Source organism: Anser cygnoides, chromosome 37 (assembly GCF_040182565.1).
Source record: "Anser cygnoides isolate HZ-2024a breed goose chromosome 37, Taihu_goose_T2T_genome, whole genome shotgun sequence".
NCBI lineage: Eukaryota > Metazoa > Chordata > Aves > Anseriformes > Anatidae > Anser > Anser cygnoides.
The window spans coordinates 653,124-669,258 of record NC_089909.1 but is presented as its reverse complement, the minus strand read 5'-3'; the positions used below and the strand labels follow the sequence as shown (position 1 = coordinate 669,258).

At 58.1% G+C, this 16,135-nt stretch overlaps 1 protein-coding gene across 1 annotated transcript; it reads left to right on the top strand.

The window, feature by feature from the left end:
- The first annotated feature begins 1,727 nt into the window (after positions 1-1,727).
- On the top strand, positions 1,728-9,020 carry LOC136788433 (trypsin-like). The gene is made up of 6 exons (XM_066986975.1): positions 1,728-1,923; positions 5,239-5,331; positions 5,421-5,583; positions 6,319-6,572; positions 7,859-7,995; positions 8,803-9,020. Exons 2-6 carry the CDS (start codon positions 5,250-5,252, stop codon positions 8,956-8,958), a joined length of 792 nt encoding a protein of 263 aa, XP_066843076.1. The 5' UTR covers positions 1,728-1,923; positions 5,239-5,249; the 3' UTR covers positions 8,959-9,020.
- The last annotated feature ends 7,115 nt before the right edge of the window (positions 9,021-16,135 follow it).

Sequence of the window (16,135 nt, the reverse complement as noted above, 5' to 3'; positions counted from 1 at the left end):
GGTGGGCAACTCATGACCACGCATGTCTGATGTGGGTGGCTATGGTGGCAACCTGCAACCACACGTCTGGCGCTGGTCAGCAACCCGTGGCCACACATGTCCAGGTCTGGAAGACATATTTCAAAGTGTAGAGGACACACGTGTCCAGTTCTGGAGGACACACGTGTCCACATCTTTAGGACATGTGTCCAAGTCTGGAGAACACAAGTGTCCATGTCTGGAGGCCACGTATGTCCACAGGAGGAGGCCACACGTGTCCACAGGAGGAGGCTACACGTGTCCAGCCCTATAGAACGTGCACGCAGCTGGAGAATTCACAGCTGGTGCCCCACAACTTCGTGTCCCACCTGGTGACCGTGACCATCACCCCACCACCACGCGTGTCCTCCTCCGGAGGCCACAGCCCACGTGTCCCATGGACCCACCGCCACCGGGCCACCCAGGGTTAGCACTGGCCGCGTCAACCAGGAGCAAAGCAGGGAAGCTGCTCCTCCTGGCAGCGCGTGGGCTGCCCTAATTGGTGCCAATTAAGCACTCGCTAACGAGGAGGCCGCTAACGAGGGCCTCCCCCCACCGAGAGAACCAGTCTGGCCATGCCCGCGGCGCGCGGCGCCGCCCGAGAAGCCGCACCGCCCTGTTTACACCGCTTACACCCCGCTTCAGATTTACACCCCGGGGTGGGCAAGCCCCGCCCCTCCGAACTCGTGCCCCGCCCCCCCCGGCTGGAAGCCCCGCCCCCTGTGCGTGTGCAAACGGTGTGGGGTGACAGCTCCCCCTAGGGGCGCAAGTGACGAAGGAGCTGGGGAACCTCCAGCTTCGGTCTTCTTCTGCTCTGGTCTTCAAGACCAGCCAGCCAACCTGATTGGCTAACCAGCACAGGTTGGTCTACAAAGCCAGCTGGCCAATCAGAAAGTATCGGTCTACAAAGCCAACCGGCCAATCAGCATGCGTTGGTCTACAAAGCCAACGGGCCAATCAGCATGCATTGGTCTGCAAAGCCAGCTGGCCAATCAGCTTGTGCTGATCTACAAAGCCAACTGGCCAATCAGCACGTGTTGGTCTACAAAGCCAACTGGCCAATCAGCACGTGTTGGTCTACAAAGCCAACTGGCCAATCAGCACATGCCGGTCTCTCAAGATGATTGGCCAACAGGGCTTGCTGGCTGGACAAGGCAGCCGGCTGGACAAGGCAGCTGGCCAATCAGCACATGCTGGCCTCTACGGCCATCAGCCAATGAGCATGCCCCCATCTCAAAGCCAGCTGGCCAATCAGCATGCACCCATTTCCAAAGTCACCAGCCAATGCCATGAGTTTGCCTCCAACACAGCCATCCAATCATCTGTCATTTGTTCCCACAGCCTGTTGGTCAATCAGCATCTTGCCTCCAGAGCCAGCCGGCCAATCAGCACGCGCCGTTCCCCAGAACTACCAGCACCTGCCACGCTGTCGTTCCCATGGCACAGCCTTATAATCAGCTCTTCCCTATCACCTCAACCGGGCGGGGAGCCAATCAGCAAGCTCCTTCCATCCAACCAACAGGTTCCAACCAGCCAATCGGAGAGCTCCGGCTGACCAATCAGCAAGCGCCGCCCCGGAGAGAGCACGAGGGAGGCCGGGCGAGGTGGTGCCGAAGGATTAGGGGAGGATTAGGGAAGGCGGCCTCCACGCTCGGCCTCGGGGCGGGACGAGCCGGGCCCTGACGCCGTTATAAAACCGGCGGTGCTCACGTGGGTGGGACGGGCGCGGAGCGGCGGCGTCGGAGGAGGAAGAGGAGGAGGAGGAGAAGGAGGAGGAGGAGGAGAAGGAGACACGTCAGGGCTGGTCGGAACGCTTCTTCCTGGCGCAGAGGGGAGGACACGCGAGCCTCAGGAGCGGGGAGGCCTCCCCGGCCCCCGCGGGGCACAGCGGGGACCTGCGGAGAGGTTTGGTGGGGTGGCGGTGGAGGGCGGGGGGCAGTGGGGGAGGCTCCAAAGGGAGGCTGCGGTCTGTGGTCATGCTCTCCGCCTGATGGCCCTGCTCCCTGTCCATCCTTACTTCATGCTCCATCCCCAGCCTCCATCCATTCCTCCCTATTGATCCATCTCCAGCCTCCATCCACTCCTCCTTCTTGCTCTGTCTCCAGCCTCCATCCCTCCCTCCTTGTTCTCTCCATCTCAAGCCTCCATCCATTCCTCCTTCTTGCTCCATCCCCAGCCTCCATCCCTGCTTCCTTGTTCACTCCATCCTCAGCCTTCGTTCTTCCCTCCTTGCTCCATCCCCAGCCTCCACTCATCCATCTTTCTTGTTTGTCCCATCCCCAGCCTCTACATCCTTCCTTGGAGAAGGAAGCTCCATTTCTAGCCTCCATCCACGTCTCCTTGCTTTCTCCAGCCTCAACCTCCATCCACTCCTCCTTTCTTCCTCCATCCCCCAACCTCCATCTATTCTTTCTTCCTTGCTCCATCCCTGACCTCCATCCACCCCTCCTTTCTTCCTCCATCCCCCAACCTCCATCTCCCCTTCCTTCCTTGCTCCATCCCCAACATCCATCCACCCCTCCTTTCTTCCTCCATCCACCCCTCCTTCCTTGCTCCATCCCCGACCTCCGTCCACCCCTCCTTGCTTGCTCCATCCCCAATTTCCACCCCTCCTTGCCCGATCTCCACCCATCCTTCCTTGCGGAAGTTTTCCGTGATTAGGGTGGGGAGGCACCAGAACAGGTTGCCCAGAGGAGCTGGGGTTGCCCCATCCCTGGAGGTGCTCAAGGCCACGTTGGATGGGGCTTTGGGCAACCTGGCCTGGTGGGAGGTGGCCCTGTCCATGGCAGGGGGGGGTGGAATTAGAAGGGCTTTGAGGTCCCTTCCAACCCAAGCCATTCTGTGATTCCTTCTCCATGGTTGCTTTATCCCTGAGTCCACAACCTCCGTCCGTCTCTCCTTGCCTCCATCCTCGATCTTCATTGTCACAAATGATGCAGAATGGTTGATTTGTCTTTCTTCCTTCCTTTTCCTTCCTTTTCCTTTCTTTTCCTTCCTTTTTCTTCCTTTTTCTTCCTTCCTTTTCCTTCCTTCCTTCCTTCTGTCCTTCCTTTCTCCCCTCGTTCCCTCCTTCCTTCTTTCCTTCCCTCCTTCCCTCCTTCCTTCTCCATGTTTGCTCCACCTCTGGTCTCCATCTCTCCTTCTCCATCCTCGTTCCTCCACGTTTCCTTCCCGTTCTCCCTCCATCCCTCCTTCCCCACGCCACCTCCGTCCCTGTCTCCATCCCTCCTCTCGCCATCCCTCCATCCTCAGCCTCCCTCCATCCTCAGCCTCCCTTCCCTGGCCCCACGTCCATGGGGCCCACCACGCATCCGCAGGGAGTGGTGCCCCACACCCATGGGTGGCTCCAACCCACGGCCGTGGGAACCGTGACCCACAGTCGTAGGGTGCCTTGATCCACCTCTGTGGGGCCCACAATGCCTCTTCTTGGGGAGCAATGACCCATGGTTATGGATGCCTCCAATCAATGGCCATGGGGGACCATGACCCACAACCACGGGGGACCATGACCCAAAGCCATGGGGGACCACGACCCATGGCCATGGGGAGCATGGACCCAAATCCACAGGGAACAGCGACCCATAGCCGTGGAGAACCATGACCCGCATCCCTAGGGGACCATGACCCATGGCCATGGGGAGCACGGACCCAAACCTACATGGGACAGTAACTCATGGCCATGGAGAACCATGCCCCCTAAATTGGGTGTCTCCAACCTAAAGAAGCCCATGAGCCAAAACCACGGGGAGCCTTGACCCACAGCCATGGGGACCATGACCCACATCCTTGGGGAGCAATGACCCACGCCCAAGGGTGCCTTCACCCCACGGCCTTGAAGAGCCATGCCCCAAAACTACGGGAGGGGGGCCCCAACCCGCTGCCACAGCCCGAGGGAGGCATCCGAGGGCAGTGTGGGGTGCTGGAAGGTCAACCGCCCCGAGACAAGGAGGGGGAGGCGGAGGAGTTGGTGGGGCCCATAATTACGGGCCTCATTAACAATGACTGTGTTGATTGCTGCCGTGGCACTTGGCATAATGATGTTGCCATTGCAAAAGCACGATGACGGGGCGAATCGTGCAGCTCCCAGCGCTGGGCAGAGGGGACCGTGGAGACCCCCCACCATAGTGCCATAATCCGCAAAATGGTTTGGAGCTACCAGAAACCCGTCAAGAAATGTGCAGGGCTACCATAATGACCCCCAAAATGTCTTGGAGCTACCATAACCCTCCCCAGAAACGTGTAGAGCTGCTATAATGTCCCCCCAGAATGGTTCAGAGCTACAATACACTCCTCAAGAAATGTGTAGAGCTACCATAATGCCTCCCAAAATGGTGCAGAGCTACCATAAACCCCTCAAGAAATGTGCAGGGCTGCCATAATGCCCCCCAAAATGTCTTGGAGCTACCATAACCCTCCCAAGAAATGTGTAGAGCTGCTATTATGCCCCCCCAAAATGGTTCAGAGCTACCATAAACCCCCCAAGAAATGTGTAGGGCTGCCATAATGACCCCAAAAATGTCTTGGAGCCACCAAAATGCCCCCAAGAAATGTGTAGGTCTACCATAATACCCTCCAAAAATGGATTGGAGTTACTATAAACGCCCCAATGAATGTGTAGGGCTGCCATAATGATTCCAAAAATGTCTTGGAGCTACCAGAACCCTCCCAAGAAATGTGTAGGGCTGCCATAATGCCCCTCAGAATGTCTTGAAACTACCGTAACCCTGCCAAGAAATGTGTAGGGCTGCCATAATGCCCCTCAGAATGTCTTGAAGCTAACATAATCCTGCCAAGAAATGTGTAGGGCTGCCATAATGCCCCCTAGAATGGCTTGAAGCTACCATAAAGCCCCCATGAAATGTTCAGGGCTACCATAGTGACCCCCAAAATGTCTTGGAGATACAATAACCCTCCCAAGAAATGTGTAGGGCTGCCATAATGCCTCCAGAATGGCTTGGAGCTACCATAAATCCCCCAAGAAATATGAAGGGCTATCATAATGACCCCAAAAATGCCTTGGAGCTACCAGAACCTCCCCAGGAAATGTGTAGGACTGAGCTAATGCCCCACAAAATAGTTTGGAGCTACTATAAACCCCCCAGAAATGTGTAGGGCTGCCATAAGACCCCCCAAAATGGTACAGAGACACTTCAGCGCCACCCTCAAAATGCATAGCCCCACAAAACCACCACCGTGGTCCCAACGCTTCTGTCCCCGCAGTGGCCACATCGATGGAGGTACAAGCCATGGTGGCCCCCCGGCCATGGGACCGAGTGAAGCTGTTGGGAGCCTTGGTCTTGGTGGCGTCCATGGGTGAGTGCAAGGGTGAAGGGTCTGACCAGTGTTGCACACGCGTGTGGAGGTGCTGACACACACCTTCTCGCCCCCATCATGCCTTGCAGTGTCCTCGGTGGCAGGTGACACGCGCGTGGTGGGCGGCATGGACTGCGAGCCCCACTCACAGCCGTGGCAAGTGGCCATCCTCGACATGTACAAGCTCTACTGCGGCGGCGTCCTGGTGGCCCGGCAGTGGGTGGTGACGGCGGCCCATTGCACCACGCCAGGGTAAGGGCACCGTCGTGCGTGTAACGCGTGTCACGCGTGTGCCATGTCCCCTGGGTCATGAGAGTGGCGTGGTCGCCATGGCCCATGTGTGTGTGCTGTGTCAGGGTCCTGTGGTCCCACGTGTTGGCGTGGCCATGATGTGGTCTACATGGGTCCTGGCCATGCCGTGACCAACGCATGCCATGGTTGCACCAAGGTGTCCATGTTCATGAACCACATCTTGTCCCACATGTTTTGGCCATGCCATGACCAACATGTGCCGTGGTTGCACCATGGTTTCCATTTTCATGGACCACATCATGTCCCACAAGTGTCTTGGCCATGCCATGACCCGACCAATGCATGCCATGGTTGCACCATGGTCTCCATGTTCATGGACCACATCATGTCCCACAAGTGTCTTGGCCACACCATGACCAACGCATGCCATGGTTGCACCATGGTCTCCATGTTTATGGACCACATCTTGTCCTACATGCGTTGACCATGCCATGGCCAATGTGTGCCATGACTGCAATACGATCTCCATCTTCATGGGCCACGTCATGTTCCATGCATGCCATGCCCTGCACATGCCATAGCCATGCTGCAGTCCCCATGTTACACATCCCATCATGCTTCTTCCCACAAGAGCTGTGGCCACACCGTGGTCTCCAAGACCCCTACAAGTGGCCGCGTTCCCCGTGTCCTGGCCACCTCGCCATCCATCCCACGCGTGTCCCTTGGGTGCTGCAGGATCACCACCATCCGCTTGGGCAAGCACAACCTCTTCACGCGAGAATGGGGCGAGGAGCGGAGGCTGGTGCAGAAGCTGGTGCCTCACCCCAACTACAACCCCAGCACCAAGGACAACGACATCATGCTGATCAAGCTCCTGACACCCGTCACACTCACCGAGAGGATCCAGCCTGTCCCTGTGGCCTCCTGCCCCCCAGTGCCCGGCACCAGCTGCACCACTTCGGGCTGGGGGGCCACCACCTCCCCAGAAGGTACCCAGTGCTGACGGCCCCTCCTGGATGCCTGGGTCCCCTCCTGGACACCCAGGTCCTCTCCTGGACACCTGGGTCATCCCCTGGACACCTGGGTCCTCTCCTAAAAAAAATAGGAACAAAACAGGGCAGCAGAGGAGGAACAGGAAGGAAATAAAGTGAAATCAGGTTAACTTCTACCAAAAACTCAAAAAATTACAATGAAAAGAAACCAGAGCGAATAGACTAAAAGCATCTAAAACCCTGTAAATTGAATAGTGGGTGAAATGAGAAGTAAACAGGACCAAATATGATCAAGTGACAAAAAGAAGTAAGGCGAAGGAAGGGGAGAAAAGTTAAAATAAAGTCAATTAAATTAAATGAAGGGAAATGAGTTAGGTAGAATAGAAGGGAACAGAGTAAAATTAAAACAGATTTTTTTTATAGAAAGAAAAAAGAAAGAAAAAGAAAGAAAGAAAGAAAGAAAAAGAAAGAAAGAAAGAAAGAAAGAAAGAAAGAAAGAAAGAAAGAAAGAAAGAAAGAAAGAAAGAAAGAAAGAGAGAAAAAGAAAGAGAAAAAGAAAGAGAGAAAGAGAGAAAGAGAGAAAGAGAAAGAGAGAGAGAGAGAGAGAGAGAGAGAGAGAGAAAGAGAGAAAGAGAAAGAAAGAAAGAAAGAAAGAAAGAAAGAAAGAAAGAAAGAAAGAAAGAAAGAAAGAAAGAAAGAAAGAAAGAAAGAAAGAAAGAAAGAAAGAAAGAAAGAAAGAAAGAAAGAAAGAAAGAAAGAAAGAAAGAAAGAAAGAAAGAAAAAAAAGCAGATGGAAGAAGATAGAGTGAAACAACAGAGAAACACCCTAAAATTAAATTAGAGGAAATGAAAGGAAAATGTAAAACTAAGGCAGTTTAATAGAAGACACAAAATCATGGCGCAAAAATGGGTTGGACTGGGCGAGTCCTGGTTCCCCAACCTCTGCGTGTTTGGTTTCAAATCAGACCTTTTTGGGGCAGAAATTCCTTATTTTTGGCATTCCCCTCTGGAAATGCCCACCCGAGGGAGGCTTCGCCCACGATGGGATGTGTCTCCATGGGTGGCTTTCCAGCCGGAAGTGTGGAAACATCCCCAAACAGCACATTTTCCACCCCGAAACAGTCAGGAGAAGCCACCTTCGTGTGAGACCCCAGGGGAGACCCAACGCCCTCTTCCCCAAGACGGGGGAGTAGGCGCTGGGAGTTCGGGGGGGCAAATTTCTGCCGGTTCCCGGGTCGATTGCTCTGGTTTCTTTCTCCCCTCCCCTCCGTTTCCCATCTCAGTCTCTTACCCGGACGTCTTGCAGTGCGTCACCGTCACCATCTTCTCGACGGCTGAGTGCAAGCGGTTATACCCCGGCTCCATCACCGAGAACATGATATGCGCCGGGAGCCTCCAAGGCGGTAGGGATTCCTGCCAGGTACGGCCATGATGTCCTCCTTCCACCGCTGCCACCGGGGGGCTGTCCGCAAGGCGGACCAAGGGGACACGTCCCCCGGTCATCACCATGGGGTCAGTGGTCTTCCCGGTGGCTCATGAACCCAACGAGGGTTGGCCAACATGAGTTAGACAAGTGTAATTGGGCAAATCAAGCATAACTGGACAAAACAAGTGTAATTGGCCAAAACAAGTGTAATTGGCCAAATCAAGCATAATTGGACAAAACAAGTGTAATTGGCCAAAACAAGTGTAATTGGCCAAAATGAGTGTAATTGGCCAAATCAAGTGTAATTGGCCAAAGCAAGTGTCATTAGCCAAAGCGAGCATTATTAGCCAAAGAAAGAGTTATTAGCCAAAGAAATTGTTATTAGCCAAAGAAAGTGTAATTAGCCAAAGTATAATTGGCCAACTCAATGATGGTTGGCCAACCCAAAGAGATTTGGACAAGCAACCGTGGTGGTTGGCTGACCAGTGACCGTTAAAGAATCTTCCAAGCATTGCGTCCTGGTGCAAAGGTGGTGGAACAACTGGCTAATTAGACAGCCTGATGTCACGGGTTGGTTGAACCAATGGTTTATCAGCCCAATAAAGGCTGGTCAAGTCAGTTGGAGGCCAAACCGGTGATGTCTGGTCAACCCAACAATGGTTGGCCAACCCAACGATGGTTGGCCAACCATGAGAGGTCATCCAACAGGATGAGGCCTGAGAGTGGTGGGCCAAGCCACGAGGAGTTGGCCAACCCAAGAAGCGTTGGGTGACGGCTGGCTCACAGCACCTCTTTCCGTAGGGTGACTCTGGGGGACCTCTGGTTTGCAACGGGACCCTCCAAGGTATCGTGTCCTGGGGCATGGAAAAATGCGGGCAGCCCAAGAGACCTGGTGTCTACACCAAGGTCTGCAGATACGCCCAGTGGATCCAGAAAACCATGAAGGACAACCAGTGACACTCCAGCAACCTCCGAGCGCCCGAGGGAGGTCGGAGGGCCACATCCAGGCTGCTGCTGCTCGCCGGGGCAGGTCGCGGGGACAACGGAGGCTGTGGCAAGGTTGTGGGTGCAGCCAGGGTGTCACCTGGTGAAGCCAGTGAGAGGGTGGATGGGAAGGAACCAGAAATTAAAGCGTTGCGATGTTTGGTGGGAAATTTCGTCCTTTCGACCTGTCCCCTCAAGACAAATCCCAGACCTGGCCTCTCCTCCAGGGTCCTCCGCGGGTCCGGTTTCCATTTATGGCTTTGTTTTGAGGTCAGAGCCCTCCCACCATCCCCCAAATTTGCGATTTTACGTTAATTTGATTTGAAGATGAGTCCTGTTTCCTATGCTCGTGCTCTCCCATCATCTCACAAGGACGAAGATGTGGCCTGGCCTTGCTATGGCCCCATGGACATGGGATGCTGGTGGATGAGTCCTCCAACCCAAATGGAGTTGGCCAACCCAACAAGGGTAAACTAACCAATGATGGCTGCCCAATTCGTTGACGTCTGGCCATCCAGCAATCTCCTATCCAATAGGAGATCCCCGGTGGGAACAAACAACACAAGGAGCATCAGCAGGGGACACCCAATCCCACGAGGGGCACCCAAGGGCCCCAGTGATGGTTGGCCAACCCAACAAGAGCCTATCAGCAGCCAAGCTGGTTGGCAAACCTAAGGCAGTTGGCCGATCCGATTGGCCGGGAGGGTCACCCAACCAACGATGCATGGCCAACCCAACGAGGGTTGGCAAATCCAACAAGGGTTACCCAACCCAGCGATGATGGTTGGTCAACCCAATGTCTGCTGGGTCCTTCTGAGGCTGGTGGCCACGGGTTTGTTTTGGCTGTGATGTTGCCCCCTAAGTTCCTCCATCCCACCCCATCTTTGCATGCCGTCAAGATTTTTTCATTGTCCTTTTTCCCCAAATCTGGGTGTCCCAAGATGATGCACACAGGTCCCCGGGGGAGTTCGTGGCCCCGAGGAACTTGTTGGCAGGGAAAATGGTCTCCTTCCTTGTGGAGGAGGCATCTGGAGATGCTTTGGGTCCATGCAGGGGCTCAGCTGGGGGACTTTTTTGGCACTGACCTCCACAGTTTGGCCACCACGGGGACTTCCCTTGTGAGCCCGAGGTGGGACGAGTTGGTGGGACTCGTCTTGGTGGCATCTGGGGAGGGGTCGTGGCTCCCAGCCCCTCAACACCACAGAGGGGATGGGGCCACGTCAGCCACACAATCCGTCCCGCCCACCCCGCACTGGGGAAACGCCATTGGGTGGGCTCTTCCTAAGCCCCGCCCACCTCAAACTGGGGAAGTGCCGTTGGTTGGGCTCACCCCAAGTCCCTCCCACCCTGAACTGGGGAAACTCCATTGGCCGGGCTCTCCCCAGCTCCCACATCAATTGGGGGAAACTTCTCAAGTCCTGCCCACCCCAAAACAGAGAACCGTCATTGGTTGGCCTCTTCCCAACTCCCACCCACCCCAAATTGGAGAACCTCCATCGGTTGAGCTCTTCCCAACTCCCACCCACCCCAAAAAGGAGAAACACCATTGGTCGGGCTCTCCCCAAGCCCCACCCCTGCCCAATTTAGGGTCTCGCCACCACCACCCCCGTACCACCCCTACGGACGCGTAGACCCCACCAAATCCCCCATGGGTGGGCAATGGGAGGTGACCACGAACCCCCACGAGACCCCACCACCCCATCCCGCGCAAGGGGGTGCCACCTCCCCGCCGGGTGTGGGTGCACCCCGTGCGAACGCCCGAGGGGGGACGATCGTTAATTCCCCCTAATAACATGCGGCACCACGCTGTTTTCCCCCGTGATTACGGCCCCGCCGCGAGGAAAATCGTTATTACTGTAATTAGCGTTAATGACGGGGGGGGCAATAATATTACAACAGCGGCCGCATCACGCCCAAGGTGTGTTCGTTGCCCGCCCCGGGCGGTTTCTCAGCCGCTGCGTCAGGGGGTGATTTGCTTAATCCGGATTAAATCCGGAGGAGGAGAAGCGCCAATCCCCCGCTCCGTGATCCCCCCCCCCCCCCCCAGAAATCGGGGTGCCCTGCTGCACCCCATGAGCACCATAGGGGATCCAAGGGTCTGGGACCCCCATGGTCATCCCTATTAATCCAGGGGATTTAGGGGTCTGGGACCCCCTTGCTTGGCCCTATTAGATATTTTGCGGGTCTGGACCCCCTTGATCCAGGGGACTTGGGGGTCTGGGACCCCTAAGCTCAGCCCCATTATTGCAGGGGATTTAGGGGTCTGAAACCCCCTTGCACAGCCCCGTTTTTGCAGAAAATTTAGGGATTCGGGACCCCTTTGCTCAGCCCTATTAGGTATTTAGGGGTCTGGGACCCCTAAGCTCAGCCCCATTGATCCAGGGGATTTAGGGGTCTGGGACCCCCTTGCTCAGCCCCATTAATGCAGGGATATAGGGGTCTGGGACCCCCTTTGCTCAGCCCCATTGATCCAGGGGATTTAGGGGTCTGGGACCCCCTTGCTCAGCCCCATTGCTGCAGGGGGTTTTGGGGTCCAGGACCCCCTTTCTCGGTGGCCCCACAGCTCGCCCCAAAGCCACCACCGCGTCCCTTCGAGGGGGGGCCATGTGAATGTGGCACCTGCCTGGGGACGTCAGCAAGCAAACATGGTTGGGGAGGGGGGGGGCTGCTAATGAGTCCCCGTTAATAATTAACACAAAGCCTTGATAGCCGGGGGCACCCAGCCCCCCGGCACCCAGCCCCCGTGCCCCCCCCCCCCCGTCATGGCGTCTCCTCGCCTCTTCTTCCTCCTCCTCTTCCTCCAGGCGCTGGTGGCCCCCGGTGAGAGGCTGGGGGGGTCCCAAGGATGGGGACGGGTGGGGTCTTGGGGGCCCCCAGGGTGGGGGCGAGGGGTCCTGGGGGTCCCCAGCATGGGAACTGGGGGGCTGAGGGTCCCAAGGATGGGGATGGGGGGGTCCTGGTGGTCCCCAGGGTGGGGAAGAGGGGTCCTGGGGGTCCCCAGGGTAGGAATTGGGAGGGCTGGGGGTCCTAAGGGTGGATATGGGGGTGGGGGGGCGTCCCCAGGTGGGGATGAGGGGTCCTGGGGGTCCCCAGGGTGGGAATGGGGGGTCCTGGGTGTCCCACGGTTGGGTATTGGGGTGCAGAGGGTCTTTGGGGTAGGGAGAGGGGGGTCCTGGGGGTCTAAAGGGTGGATGTGGGGGTCCCTGGGGGTCTAAAGGGTGGATGTGGGGGTCCCTGGGGGGCCCAAGGGAGGATATGGAGGGGTCCTTGGTGTCCCTTGGGTGGAAAAGGGGGGGTTCTGCGGGTCCTAAGGGTGGATGGGGGGGGATCTTGGGAGTGTCCTGGGTGCGGATGGGGGATCCTGGGGTTCCTAAGGGAGGATATGGGGGGGTCCAAGGGGGGGGGGTCCCAAATTTGGGGATGGGGGGGTCCCAAATGTGGGGATGGGGGCGGCTAAGGATGGGAACTGGGGGGGTTCTGGGGGTCCCTATGGTGGGAAAGGGGGTGCAGGGGGGGTCCCAAGGGTGGATATGGGGGGGAGACATGGGGGAGGGGTCCAGAAAAAAAGGGGGGGGGGGGGTCCTGGTGTTGTCCCCCCCATTTTAATGTGGGCGGTGCCAGCCCGGCCTTGGGACGAGCGGATCCTGGGGGGCAGCGAGTGCCCCCCCCGGGCCCACCCCGGCCTCGTCCTGCTCTTCTACTTCGACCAGCACCAGTGCGGGGGGGCCCTGCTCAGCACCGAGTGGGTGCTCACGGCTGCCCACTGCCTGACCAGGTGGGGCGCTGGGAGGCACTGGGAGGGGCGCTGGGGGGGACTGGAGGCACTGGGAGGGGCACTAGGGGAGGGCTGGGGGTGACTGGGAGGCACTAGGAGGCACTGGGAGAGGCGCTGGGGGGGACTGGGAGGCACTGGGAGGGTCTCTGGGGGATACTGGGGGGGGAATGGAGGGGTTCTGGGGGCACTGGGAGGCACTGGAATGGAGTCTGGGTGCTACTGGGGGGACTGGTGGGGGACTGGGGTCTACTGGAGGCATTGGGAGGCACAGGTAGATGGACTGGGGGAACTCGTGGGGGACTGGGAGTTACTGAGAGGCACTGGAGGCTACTGGAAAGCAATGGACGGGGACTGGTGGTACTGGGAGGGGGACTGGGGGCTAGTGGGAAGCATTGGGAGCCACTGGGAGAGTAACTCAGGGGGGGACTATTTGCTACTGGGAGGCATGAGGAGGGACACTGGGGGCACTGGGAGGCACGAGGAGGGGGACTGGGGCTACTGCAGGGTACCAGGATCACTGGGAGGGGGGCTGGGGGCTACTGGGAGACACTGGAATGGGAACTGGGGACACTGAGAGGCACTGGGAGGGGCACTGGAGAGAACTGGGAGGGGAACTGGGAGTGCTGGGTGGCACTGGGAGGCACTGGTAGCCCTACTCAGCACCCACTGCATGTTCATGGCTGCCCACTGCCAGGCAGTTCTGGGAAGCGCTGGGAGGGGAACTGGGAAGCGCTGGGAGGAACTGGGAAGCACTGGGAGGAACCGGGAGGGTAACCAAGAAGTACTGGGAGGGGAACTGGGAAGAGAACTGGGTCATCACAACCTGCGCCCTGCCCCGCACGTCCCCATCCCTCCTGTCTCCGTGTCTCCATGGCCACGTCCCTCCACGTTGGTGTCCCCCATGTCCACGTCCTCCCATGTCCGTGTCCCCCAGTGTCCACGTCCCTCCGTGGCCACGTCCCTCCATGTTGGTGTCCCCCATGTCCACGTCCTCCCATGTCCATGTCCCTCCGTGACCATGTCCCCACGTCCACGTCTCTCCATGACCACGTCCCTCCATGACCACATCCTCCATGTCCCCATCCCTCCCATCTCCATGTCCACATTCTCCCATGACCACGTCCTGCCATGACCATGTCCTCCCATGACCACATCCCCCGTGACCATGTCCCTCCATGACCACATCCCTCCATAACCACGTCCCTCCGTGACCATGTCCCCATCCCTCCCATCTCCAGTTCTCCATGTCCACGTTGCCCATGTCCACGTCCCTCCATAACCATGTTCCCCATGACCAGGTCCCCATGACCATGTCCCTCCATGTCCACGTCACCCATGTCCCCATCCCTCCCATCTCCATCTCTTCATGGCCACGTCTCCCACATCCACATCCCTCCCTGACCATGTCCCCCATGACCATATCCCTCCACGCCATGTCCCTCCATGACCACGTTCCCCCATGTCCATGTCCCTCCATGTCCATGTCCCTCCATGACCACGTCCCTGCATGTCCACGTCCCTCAGTGTCCACATCGCCCCATGCCCATGTCCACGTCCTCCCATGCCCATGTCCACATTCCCCCATGATCACGTCCCTCCATGACCACGTTCCCCATGACCATGTCTCCCATGTCCACATCCCTTCATGACCATGTCCCCCATGACCACGTCCATGATCACGTCCCTCTATGTCCTTCCATAACCACGTCCCTCCATGACCACATCCCCCATGTCCACGTCCCTCCATGGCCACCTCCCCCACGCCTCCAGCCATGCCATCCCACATCCCTGAGGCCACGTCCCTCACGTGTCCCCTCGTCCCCAAGCCACATCCAGGTGCGGGCGGGGTCCCACAGCTTGGAGACCCTGACGGGACAGGAGCAGTACGCAGTGGCCACGAAGGTGGTGGTCCACCCCGGCTTCAGCGACCAGGAGGGGGACGGCAGCTACGCCGACGACCTCATGCTGCTGCGCATTCAGCCCACCCTGACCGTCACGCGCTACGTCCGGCCCCTGGCCCTGCCCAGCGCCCCCCCGGCCCCCGGCACCAACTGCACCGTCATGGGCTGGGGGACCACCACCAGCCCCGAGGGTAGGGAGCTCCCAGGGGTCCATGGGGTGGTCATCTCAACCAGCGTTGGGTTGGGTTGGGTTGGGTTGGGTTGGGTTGGGTTGGATTGGTTTGGGTTGGGATGTCTCTGGAAGGAAGGGACCCAGGTGTCCAGGGTTGGGTGGGGACCCAGGTGTCCATGGGATGGACTTCTCCACCAGCATTGGGTTGGGTTGGGGGCATCTAGGCAGAAAAGGGACCCAGGTGTCCATGGGATGGACATCTCAACCACCATTGGGTTGGGTTGGGTTTGGCTGGGTTGGGTTGGGTTGAGTTGGGATGTCTCTGGAAGGAAGGGACCCAGGTGTCCAGGGTTGGGTGGGGACCCAGGTGTCCATGGGATGAACATCTCAACCAGAGTTGGGCTGGGGACATCTAGGCAGAGAAGTGACCCAGGTGTCCATGGGATGGACATCTCAACCAGCGTTGGGTTGAGTTGGGTTAGGTTGGGTTGGGTGGAGGCTTCTCTGCAGAGAAGGGACCCAGGTGTCCGGGGAACGCAGCCCAGGCCTGGTTGGACATCTGTGTCCCCCCTTCCCCCACCCAGTGACCTACCCCGACACCCCCCAGTGCGTGAACGTCACCGTGGTGAGTGACAGCCGGTGCCAGGAGATCTACGGCAGCAAAGTCACCGAGGACATGCTGTGCGCCGGCGTGGCCGCGGGGGGCAAGGACTCCTGCCAGGTGCGTCTGGTCACCCGCGTCCCCTGGCTGTGGGGACCTGCCCGTGTCCCCATGTCCTACAGCCACATCTCCATCTCCTACAGCCACATCTCCGTGTCCCATCACCATGTCCCCATGTCCTACAGCTATGTCCCCATGTCCCATCCCCATGTCTCCATGTCCCATCACCACATCCCCGTGTCCCATAACTGTGTCCCCATGTCCCATCGCCACGCCTCCATGTCCTACAGCCACATCTCCGTGTCCTTCAGCCACATCTCCATGTCCCATCACCACATCCCCGTGTCCCATAACCGTGTCCCCATGCCCTACAGCCACGTCCCTCTTGTCCCCGTTGTCCCCTGGGCTTTGGTACGGAGCTGTCCCACCACCGTGTCCCCGTGTCCCACAGCCACGTCCCTCTGGTGCCCGTTGTCCCCTGGGCTTTGAGATGTCCCCGTGTCCCCTTGCCACAACCCCACGCCCAAGCCCTTTTGGTCCCATGGTCTTCAAACCACCACCGTGTCCTGACACCCCATGGCCACCTCCTGCCCCACAACCACGTCTCTGTGGGGCCGCCACCGTGTCCCCATGCTCCACAA